At 43.9% G+C, this 12,500-nt stretch overlaps 1 protein-coding gene across 1 annotated transcript in view; it reads left to right on the forward strand.

The window, feature by feature from the left end:
• The window catches only part of LOC139379217 (ephrin-A3-like), a 173,700-nt gene that overhangs the window by 129,732 nt on the left and 31,468 nt on the right, over positions 1–12,500 (forward strand). Inside the window, exon 2 of the mRNA XM_071122029.1 lies at positions 10,567–10,850. Within this exon, the coding sequence (XP_070978130.1) occupies positions 10,567–10,850 (284 nt within the window). The remainder of the gene's footprint in view (positions 1–10,566; positions 10,851–12,500) is intronic.

Below are 12,500 nucleotides of genomic sequence, written 5' to 3' on the forward strand. Positions count from 1 at the left end.
ACGGCGTAGTGTGTTACTAATGGTTTTCTTTGAGACTGTGGTCCCAGCTCTCTTCAGGTCATTGACCAGGTCCTGCCGTGTAGTTCTGGGCTGATCCCTCACATTCCTCATGATCATTGATGCCCCACGAGGTGAGATCTTGCATGGAGCCCCAGACCGAGGGTGATTGACTGTCATCTTGAACTTCTTCCATTTTCTAATAATTGCGCCAACAGTTGTTGCCTTCTCAGCAAGCTGCTTACCTATTGTCGTGTAGCTCATCCCAGCCTTGTGCAGGTCTACAATTCAACACTGATGTCCTTACACAGCTCTCTGGTCTTGGCCATTGTGGAGAGGTTGGAGTCTGTTTGTTTGAGTGTGTGGACAGGTGTCTTTTATTAAGGTAACGAGTTCAAACAGGTGCAGTTAATACAGGTAATGAGTGGAGAACAGGAGGGCTTCTTAAAGAAAAACTAACAGGTCTGTGAGAGCCGGAATTCTTACTGGTTGGTAGGTGATCAAATACTTATGTCATGCAATAAAATGCAAATTAATTACTTAAAAATCATACGATGTGATTTTCTGGATTTTAGATTCCGTCTCTCACAGTTGAAGTGTACCTATGATAAAAAATTACAGATCTCTACATGCTTTGTAAGTTGGAAAACCTGCAAAAACGGCAGTGTTGTAAATACTTGTTCTCCCCACTGTATGTGTGTGTTTCTGTGTGTGTGTGTGTGTGTGTGTGTGTGTGTGTGTGTGATGGCTTAGAACTGTGCAGCTTCTCTCTGTCACACAGACAGGGAGGGGCTTGTTTTTGAGCTGAGGAGAAAAATAAGAGCTTTTCATGTCAGGGAAGAATCCATCTCCTCCTGTCACACACTCACACACACACACACACACACACACACACACACACACACACACACACACACACACACACACACACACACACACACACACACACACACACACACTCACGGCCCACCTCTCCCTGTCAGCCAGAGTATTTTTAGGAGTGATGCTGATATATGAGCTTGGGGAATGTCGCTTGAATGTTGACATGTGATGTGTGTGCGACGTTGTGTTAACGTTGACATACGAGCTGTGGGTATATAGGGGCCAGTGGTGTGTTGTGTTGTGGTGTGTGTGTGTGTCTTTCTGTGTGTGTGTGTGTGTGTGTGTGTGTGTGTGTGTGTGTGTGTGTGTGTGTGTGTGTGTGTGTGTAGGGTCCAGAGCTCCTCTGACACTCTGAAATCTAGTTTGTGACCCTGGGGTCCTTGAGTCTGGCTCTGTTCCTCTCTCTCCCCTCTCTACACAAACTCTCTATCTTCCTCTCTACCTCTCTTTACACACTCTCTCCCTCTCTCCCTCTCTCTACACACATTCTCTCTCCCCCTCTCTCTCCCCTGTCTACACACATTGTCTCTCTACACACATTCTCTCTCTACCTCTCTCTACACACATTCTCTCTCTACCTCTCTCTACACACATTCTCTCTCTACACACATTCTCTCTCTACACACATTCTCTCTCTACCTCTCTCTACTTCTCTCTCTACACACATTCTCCCTCTACCTCTCTCTCTCCCCTCTCTACACACATTCTCCCTCTACCTCTCTCTCTCCCCTCTCTCTACACACATTCTCCCACTACCTCTCTCTCTCCCCTCTCTACACACATTCTCCCTCTACCTCTCTCTCTCCCCTCTCTACACACATTCTCCCTCTACCTCTCTCTCTCCCCTCTCTCTACACATTCTCTCTCTACCTCTCTCTCTCTACCTCTCTCTACACACATTCTCTCTCTACCTCTCTCCCTCCACTAACTACACATTCTCTCTCTACCTCTCTCTCTCCCCTCTCTACACACATTCTCTCTCTACATCTCTCTCTCCCCTCTCTACGCACATTCTCCCTCTACCTCTCTCTCTCCCCTCTCTCTACACATTCTCTCTCTACCTCTCTCTTGCCCCTCTCTACACACATTCTCCCTCTACCTCTCTCTCTCCTCTCACTCTACACATTCTCTCTCTACCTCTCTCTCTCCCCTCTCTACACACATTCTCTCTCTACCTCTCTCTCTACTTCTCTCTCTACACACATTCTCTCTCTACCTCTCTCTACCTCTCTCTCCCCTCTCTCTACACATTCTCTCTCTACCTCTCTCTACACATTCTCTCTCTACCTCTCTCTCCCCTTTCTCTACACATTCAATTCAATTCAATTCAAGGGCTTTATTGGCATGGGAAACATGTGTTAACATTGCCAAAGCAAGTGAGGTAGACAACATACAAAGTGAAAATATAAAGTGAAAAACAACAAAAATTAACAGTAAACATTACACATACAGAGGTTTCAAAACAGTAAAGTCATTACAAATGTCATATTATATATATATATACAGTGTTTTAACAATGTACAAATGGTTAAAGGACACAAGATAAAATAAATAAGCATAAATATGGGTTGTATTTACAATGGTGTGTGTTCTTCACTGGTTGCCCTTTTCTCGTGGCAACAGGTCACAAATCTTGCTGCTGTGATGGCACACTGTGGAATTTCACCCAGTAGATATGGGAGTTTTTCAAATTTGGATTTGTTTTCGAATTCTTTGTGGATCTGTGTAATCTGAGGGAAATATGTCTCTCTAATATGGTCATACATTGGGCAGGAGGTTAGGAAGTGCAGCTCAGTTTCCACCTCATTTTGTGGGCAGTGAGCACATAGCCTGTCTTCTCTTGAGAGCCATGTCTGCCTACGGCGGCCTTTCTCAATAGCAAGGCTATGCTCACTGAGTCTGTACATAGTCAAAGCTTTCCTTAATTTTGGGTCAGTCACAGTGGTCAGGTATTCTGCCGCTGTGTACTCTCTGTTTAGGGCCAAATAGCATTCTAGTTTGCTCTGTTTTTTTTGTTAATTCTTTCCAATGTGTCAAGTAATTATCTTTTTGTTTTCTCATGATTTGGTTGGGTCTAATTGTGCTGTTGTCCTGGGGCTCTGTAGGGTGTGTTTGTGTTTGTGAACAGAGCCCCAGGACCAGCTTGCTTAGGGGACTCTTCTCCAGGTTCATCTCTCTGTAGGTGATGGCTTTGTTATGGAAGGTTTGTGAATCACTTCCTTTTAGGTGGTTGTAGAATTTAACGGCTCTTTTCTGGATTTTGATAATTAGTGGGTATCGGCCTAATTCTGCTCTGCATGCATTATTTGGTGTTCTACGTTGTACACGGAGGATATTTTTGCAGAATTCTGCGTGCAGAGTCTCAATTTGGTGTTTGTCCCATTTTGTGAAGTCTTGGTTGGTGAGCGGACCCCAGACCTCACACCCATAAAGGGCAATGGGCTCTATGACTGATTCAAGTATTTTTAGCCAAATCCTAATTGGTATGTTGAAATTTATGTTTCTTTTGATGGCATAGAATGCCCTTCTTGCCTTGTCTCTCAGATCGTTCACAGCTTTGTGGAAGTTACCTGTGGAGCTGATGTTTAGGCCAAGGTATGTATAGTTTTTTGTGTGCTCTAGGGCAACAGTGTCTAGATTGAATTTGTATTTGTGGTCCTGGTGACTGGACCTTTTTTGGAACACCATTATTTTGGTCTTACTGAGATTTACTGTCAGGGCCCAGGTCTGACAGAATCTGTGCATAAGATCTAGGTGCTGCTGTAGGCCCTCCTTGGTTGGTGACAGAAGCACCAGATCATCGGCAAACAGCAGACATTTGACTTCGGATTCTAGCAGGGGGAGGCCGGGTGCTGCAGACTGTTCTAGGGCCCTTGCCAATTCGTTGATATATATGTTGAAGAGGGTGGGGCTTAAGCTGCATCCCTGTCTAACCCCACGACCCTGTGTGAAGAAATGTGTGTGTTTTTTGCCAATTTTAACCGCACACTTGTTGTTTGTGTACATGGATTTTATAATGTCGTATGTTTTACCCCCAACACCACTTTCCATCAGTTTGTATAGCAGACCCTCATGCCAGATTGAGTCGAAGGCTTTTTTGAAATCAACAAAGCATGAGAAGACTTTGCCTTTGTTTTGGTTTGTTTGTTTGTCAATTAGGGTGTGCAGGGTGAATACATGGTCTGTTGTACGGTAATTTGGTAAAAAGCCAATTTGACATTTGCTCAGTACGTTGTTTTCATTGAGGAAATGTACGAGTCTGCTGTTAATAATAATGCAGAGGATTTTCCCAAGGTTACTGTTGACACATATTCCACGGTAGTTATTGGGGTCAAATTTGTCTCCACTTTTGTGGATTGGGGTGATCAGTCCTTGGTTCCAAATATTGGGGAAGATGCCAGAGCTAAGTATGATGTTAAAGAGTTTTAGTATAGCCAATTGGAATTTGTTGTCTGTATATTTGATCATTTCATTGAGGATACCATCAACACCACAGGCCTTTTTGGGTTGGAGGGTTTTTATTTTGTCCTGTAACTCATTCAATGTAATTGGATAATCCAGTGGGTTCTGGTAGTCTTTAATAGATGATTCTAAGATCTGTATTTGATCATGTATATGTTTTTGCTCTTTATTCTTTGTTATAGAGCCAAAAAGATTGGAGAAGTGGTTTACCCATACATCTCCATTTTGGATAGATAATTCTTCTTGTTGTTGTTTGTTTAGTGTTTTCCATTTTTCCCAGAAGTGGTTAGAGTCTATGGATTCTTCAATTGCATTGAGCTGATTTCTGACATGCTGTTCCTTCTTTTTCCGTAGTGTATTTCTGTATTGTTTTAGTGATTCACCATAGTGAAGGCGTAGACTCAGGTTTTCCGGGTCTCTATGTTTTTGGTTGGACAGGTTTCTCAATTTCTTTCTTAGATTTTTGCATTCTTCATCAAACCATTTGTCATTATTGTTAATTTTCTTCGGTTTTCTATTTGAGATTTTTAGATTTGATAGGGAAGCTGAGAGGTCAAATATACTGTTAAGATTTTCTACTGCCAAGTTTACACCTTCACTATTACAGCGGAACGTTTTACCCAGGAAATTGTCTAAAAGGGATTGAATTTGTTGTTGCCTAATTGTTTTTTGGTAGGTTTCCAAACTGCATTCCTTCCATCTATAGCATTTCTTAATGTTACTCAGTTCCTTTGGCTTCGATGCCTCATGCTTGAGTATTGCTCTGTTCAAGTAGACTGTGATTTTGCTGTGGTCTGATAGGGGTGTCAGTGGGCTGACTGTGAACGCTCTGAGAGACTCTGGGTTGAGGTCGGTGATAAAGTAGTCTGAGCTATAGGTGTACCTACCATAGGAGTCCCCTGGAAGCCTACCATTGACTATGTACATACCCAGCGTGCGACAGAGCTGCAGGAGTTGTGACCCGTTTTTGTTGGTTATGTTGTCATAGTTGTGCCTAGGGGGGCATATGTGGGAGGGAATGCTGTCACCTCCAGGCAGGTGTTTGTCCCCCTGTGTGCTTAGGGTGTCAGGTTCTTGTCCGGTTCTGGCATTTAGGTCGCCACAGACTAGTACATGTCCCTGGGCCTGGAAATGATTGATTTCCCCCTCCAGGATGGAGAAGCTGTCTTCATTAAAATATGGGGATTCTAGTGGGGGGATATAGGTAGCACACAGGAGGACATTTTTCTCTGTTAGGATAATTTCCTTTTGAATTTCTAGCCAAATGTAAAATGTTCCTGTTTTGATTAATTTAATGGAGTGAGTTAGGTCTGCTCTATACCAAATTAGCATACCCCCTGAGTCCCTTCCCTGTTTCACACCTGGTAGTTTGGTGGATGGGACTACCAGCTCTCTGTAACCTAGAGGGCAACCAGTGGGTCCGTCTCCTCTATACCAGGTTTCTTGCAGGATGACAATGTCTGTATTACCGATTTCTTTGGTGAAGTCCGGGTTTCTGCTCTTTAGGCCAAAGGCAGATGACCTCAGGCCTTGGATATTCCAGGATAATATAGTGAAGGCTTTTTGTTCCATAGAGTGTCCAATGTTGTTGGTCGTGGTTTGGCCTCAGGCCAGTAAGTGTGAGCAGAGCCTGCTGAGCATCTGGTACATGCCATTGGCTTCGGCGAGTGTGAGAGTGGGGGTTGGGACTGTTTGCCCGCTCACTACCTGGGCGTATGTGTGGCTTCCATGTTGAGGCCCTCTTTGCGGGGGTGGGGTGCATGGGGTGGGCAGGAGTGGCATAGGTCTGATCTGAGGGGGCCTAAATGGGGTGTGGGCATGGTTGACGTGGGGGGGTGTTGATTGGTTGGGGTGGGGGTGTGGATGTGTCTGGGTGTACTGTGGTCTGGATGTAATTCCTCTTGGCGTGGGTCCTCTATGTGTAGGTCCAGGGGGGGTCCTGCAGATCTGGGAGGGTGTCTCGCTGGTCTGGATGGGGTGTCTATTGATCTGTTGCTCCTGTGTGAAGTGTTGGGGATACGTTTGAGAGCGATGTCCTTTAGAGTTCGGGCAAAGGTGGGCACTGCTGCCTTGTAGAGGTGGACCTGGTCATACTCTCCCCTCTCTCTACACATTCTCTCTCTACCTCTCTCTACCCCTCTCTACACATTCTCTCTCTACCTCTCTCTCTACACTTTCTCTCTCTACTTCTCGCTCTCCCCTCTCTCTACACATTCTCTCTCTACCTCTCTCTACCTCTCTCTCCCCCTCTCTACACATTCTCTCTCTACCTCTCTCTCTCCCCTCTCTACACATTCTCTCTCTACCTCTCTCTCTCTCCCCTCTCTACACACATTCTCTCTCTACCTCTCTCTCTCTCCCCTCTCTACACACATTCTCTCTCTACCTCTCTCTCTCCCCTCTCTACACACATTCTCTCTCTCTCCCCTCTATCTACACATTCTCTCTCTACCTCTTTCTCTACCTCTCTCTACACAAGTTCTCTCTCTACCTCTCTCTCTAACTCTCTCTACATACGTTCTCTCTCTACCTCTTTCTCTACCTCTCTCTCTAACTCTCTCTACACACATTCTCTCTCTACCTCTCTCTCCACATTCTCTCTCTACCTCTCTCTCTCTCCCCTCTACACACATTCTCTCTCTACCTCTCTCTCTCCCCTCTCTCTACACATTCTCTCTCTACCTCTCTCTCTCCCCTCTCTCTACACATTCTCTCTCTACCTCTCTCTCCCCTCTCTACACACATTCTCTATCTACCTCTCTCTCCCCTCTCTCTACACACATTCTCTCTCTACCTCTCTCTCCCCTCTCTCTACACATTCTCTCTCTATCTCTCTCTCCCCTCTCTCTACACAATATCTCTCTACCTCTCTCTCTCCCCTCTCTCTACACATTCTCTCTCTACCTCTCTCTCTACCTCTCTCTACACACATTCTCTCTCTACCTCTCTCTCCCCTCTCTCTACACATTCTCTCTCTATCTCTCTCTCTCCCCTCTCTCTACACACATTCTCTGTCTACCTCTCTCTCTACCTCTCTCTACACACATTCTCTCTCTACCTCTCTCTCCCCTCTCTCTACACATTCTCTCTCTATCTCTCTCTCTCTCCCCTCTCTCTACACACATGCTCTTTCTACCTCGCTCTACCTCTCTCTCTCCCCTCTCTCTACACATTCTCTCTCTACCTCTCTCTCTCTCTCTCTATCTCTCTACACACACTCAATTCAATTCAACATCAATTCAATACCTCTCTCTACACACATTCAATTCAATTCATAATCAATTTAAGGGCTTTATTGGCATGAGAAACATATGTTAACATTGCCAAAGCATGTGAAGTAGATAATAAACAAACGTGAAATAAACAATAAAAATGAACAGTAAACATTACACTCACAGAAGAATAAATACATTTCAAATGTCATATTATATGCAAATAGTTAAAGTACACAAGGGAAAATAAATCAACACAAATATGGGTTGTATTGACAATAGTGTTTGTTCTTCACTAGTTGCCCTTTTCTTGTGGCAACAGGTCACACATCTTGCTGCTGCCGTGATGGAACACCGTGGTATTTCACAAAGTAGATATGAGAGTTTATCAAAATTAGGTCAAAATTAGATTTGTTTTTGAATTCTTTGTGGGTCTCTATAATCTGAGGGAAATATGTGTCTCTAATATGGTCATACATTGGGAAGGAGGTTAGGAAGTGCAGCTCAGTTTCCACCTCAGAAGACAGTCTGCACATAGCCTGTCTTCTCTTGAGAGCCATGTCTGCCTACGGCGGCCTTTCTCAATAGCAAGGCTATGCTCACTGAGTCTGTACATAGTCAAAGCTTTCCTTAAGTTTGTGTCAGTCACAGTGGTCAGGTATTCTGCCACTGTGTACTCTCTGTTTAGGGCCAAATAGCATTCTAGTTTGCTCTGTTTTTTTAATAAATCCTTTCCGTTGTGTCAAGTAATTATCTTTTTGTTTTCTCATGATTTGGTTGGGTCTAATTGTGCTGCTGTCCTGGGGCTCTGTGGGGTCTGGTTGTGAACAGAGCAGAACAGGTTTAGAACAGGTTTATCTCTCTGTGGGTGATGGCTTTGTTATGGAAGGTTCGGGACACACTCTCTCTCCCTCTCTCCCTCTCTACACACACACACTCTTTGCATCCTGTATACTGTTGATGTACTTATCTGCAATCAGGGGACAACAACAAAGACACAAACTCAAGCAAAAACACAGCCAGTCACACTATCACTTGTAGTGAACACACACTCACACCCCTGAGATCTCTCTGTCAGGAGGCAGGACTATTTAACAGGGTGGGATTGATCAGGAGGCAGGACTGTTTAACAGGTTGGGATTGGTCAGGAGGCAGGACTGTTTAACAGGGTGGGATTGGTCAGGAGGCAGGACTGTTTAACAGGGTGGGATTGGTCAGGAGGCAGGACTGTTTAACAGGGTGGGATTGGCCAGGAGGCAGGACTGTTTAACAGGGTGGGATTGGTCAGGAGGCAGGACTGTTTAACAGGGTGGGATTGGTCAGGAGGCAGGACTGTTTAACAGGAATGGGATTGGTCAGGAGGCAGGACTGTTTAACAGGGTGGGATTGGTCAGGAGGCAGGACTGTTTAACAGGGTGGGATTGGTCAGGAGGCAGGACTGTTTAACAGGGTGGGATTGGTCAGGAGGCAGGACTGTTTAACAGGGAGGGATTGGTCAGGAGGCAGGACTGTTTAATAACCTTTTGTGACTAGGGGGCAGTATTTTCATTTTTGGAAAAATAACGTTCCCGTAGTAAACGGGATATTTTGTCAGGACAAGATACTAGAATATGCATATAATTGACAGCTTAGGATAGAAAACACTCTATAGTTTCCAAAACTGTAAAAATATTGTCTGTGAGTATAACAGAACTGATATTGCAGGCGAAAGCCGGAGAAAAATCCAATCCGGAAGTGACTCATCTTTTGAAAGCTCTGCGTTCCAATTTGTTCCTATTGAGCAGTGAATGGGCTATCAACCAGATTACTCTTTCTCCGTATTCCCGAAGGTGTCTACAGCATTGTGACATAGTTTTACGCATTTATGTTGAAGAATACCCGTAAGAGGCTACATTGCACAAGTGGTCACCTGATGGCTCTCAGAGTGATTCTCGCGTAAAATACAGAGGTAGCCATTTTTCCAATCAGTCCTACTGAAAAACCAATTGTCCCGGTGGATATATTATCGAATAGATATTTGAAAAACACCTTGAGGATTGATTATAAACAACATTTGCCATGTTTCTGTCGATAGTATGGAGCTAATTTGGAATATTTTTTGGCGTTTTCGTGACTGCAATTTCCGGGCGATTTCTCAGCCAAACGTGAAGAACAAACGGAGCTATTTCGCCTACAAAAATAATATTTTGGGAAAAAAGGAACATTGGCTATCTAACTGGGAGTCTCGTGAGTGAAAACATCCGAATCTCATCAAAGGTAAACAATTTAATTTGATTGCTTTTCTGATTTCAGTGACCAAGTTACCTGCTGCCAGCTGGACAAAATGCTATGCTAGGCTATCGATAAACTTACACAAATGCTTGTCTAGCTTTGGCTGTAAAGCATATTTTGAAAATCTGAGATGACAGAGTGATTAACAAAAGGCTAAGCTGTGTCTCAATATATTTCACTTGTGATTTTCATGAATAGGAATATTTTCTAGGAATATTTATGTCCGTTGCGTTATGCTAATTAGTGTCAGTTGATGATTACTCTCCCGGACCCGGGATGGGGAGTCACTAGAGGACAGGGTGGGATTGGTCAGGAGGCAGGACTGTTTAACAGGGTGGGATTGGTCAGGAGGCAGGACTATTTAACAGGGTGGGATTGGTCAGGAGGCAGGACTGTTTAACAGGTTGGGATTGATCAGGAGGCAGGACTGTTTAACAGGGTGGGATTGGTCAGGAGGCAGGACTATTTAACAGGGTGGGATTGGTCAGGAGGCAGGACTGTTTAACAGGGTGGGATTGGTCAGGAGGCAGGACTATACATACACACATATGGAGAGATAGACATACTGATTGATTGATTGATTGGTTAATTGAATGACCGGTTGGCTTATTGGTTGATTGGTTGGTTAATAATCAGCTGGTTCATTTAATGATTGGTTGGTTGATTGATAGATTTACATACCGATTAATTGATTAGTTGATTGCTCCTAACGTCCCACCTCTCCTCTGATGTGTCTCTCCAGTCTGCGTAGGGAGGGCTACACGGTGCAGGTGAATGTGAACGACTACCTGGACATCTACTGTCCCCACTACAATGACAGCCAGCGCGTGGTGGGCACCGGGGAGCAGTACATCCTCTACATGGTCAGCTACCGTGGTTACAGGACCTGTGACCCCCAGCTGGGCTTCAAGAGGTGGGAGTGTAACCGTCCACACGCACCAATCAAATTCTCAGAGAAGTTCCAGCGCTACAGCGCCTTCTCCCTGGGCTACGAGTTCCACGTGGGTCAGGAGTATTACTACATCTGTGAGTATACTACTATACTACTATCATACTACTACCAGTACCACGTGGGCCAGGGTTATTACTACATCTGTGAGTATACTACTATACTATACTACTATCGTACTACTACCACGTTGGCCAGGAGTATTACTACATCTGTGAGTGTGCTACTATACTACTATACTACTACCACTACCACTACCACGTGGGCCAGGAGTATTACTACATCTGTGAGTATACTACTATACTACTACTATACTACTACCACTACCACGTGGGCCAGGAGTATTACTACATCTGTGAGTATACTACTATACTACTACTATACTACTACCACTACCACGTGGGCCAGGAGTATTACTACAGCTGTGAGTATACTACTATACTACTACCACTATCACGTGGGTCAGGAGTATTACTACATCTGTGAGTATACTACTATACTACTATACTACTATCATACTACTACCAGTACCACGTGGGCCAGGAGTATTACTACATCTGTGAGTATACTACTATACTACTATCATACTACTACCAGTACCACGTGGGCCAGGGTTATTACTACATCTGTGAGTATACTACTATACTACTATCATACTACTACCACGTGGGTCAGGAGTATTACTACATCTGTGAGTAGACTACTATACTATACTACTATCGTACTACTACCACGTTGGCCAGGAGTATTGCTACGTCTGTGAATATACTGCTATACTATACTACTATCATACTACTACCATTACCACGTGGGCCAGAAGTATTACTACATCTGTGAGTATACTACTATACTACTACCATTACCACATGGGCCAGGAGTATTACTACATCTGTGAGTATGCTACTATACTACTACCACTAACCCATGGGCCAGGAGTATTACTACATCTGTGAGTATACTACTATACTACTATACTACTACTACCACACGGGCCAGGAGTATTACTACATCTGTGAGTATACTACTATACTACTATCATACTACTACCAGTACCACGTGGGCCAGGGTTATTACTACATCTGTGAGTATACTACTATACTATACTACTATCATACTACTACCACTACCACGTGGGCCAGGAGTATTACTACATCTGTGAGTATACTACTATACTACTACTATACTACTACCACTACCACGTGGGCCAGGAGTATTACTACAGCTGTGAGTATACTACTATACTACTATCATACTACTACCATTACCACATGGGCCAGGAGTATTACTACATCTGTGAGTATACTACTATACTACTATCATACTACTACCAGTACCACGTGGGCCAGGGTTATTACTACATCTGTGAGTATACTACTATACTACTATCATACTACTACCACGTGGGTCAGGAGTATTACTACATCTGTGAGTAGACTACTATACTATACTACTATCGTACTACTACCACGTTGGCCAGGAGTATTGCTACGTCTGTGAATATACTGCTATACTATACTACTATCATACTACTACCACGTGGGTCAGGAGTATTACTACATCTGTGAGTAGACTACTATACTATACTACTATCATACTACTACCACTACCACGTGGGCCAGAAGTATTACTACATCTGTGAGTATACTACTATACTACTATCATACTACTACCAGTACCACGTGGGCCAGGGTTATTACTACATCTGTGAGTATACTACTATACTATAC

This window comes from Oncorhynchus clarkii, chromosome 2 (genome assembly GCF_045791955.1).
Source record: "Oncorhynchus clarkii lewisi isolate Uvic-CL-2024 chromosome 2, UVic_Ocla_1.0, whole genome shotgun sequence".
Taxonomy (NCBI): domain Eukaryota; kingdom Metazoa; phylum Chordata; class Actinopteri; order Salmoniformes; family Salmonidae; genus Oncorhynchus; species Oncorhynchus clarkii.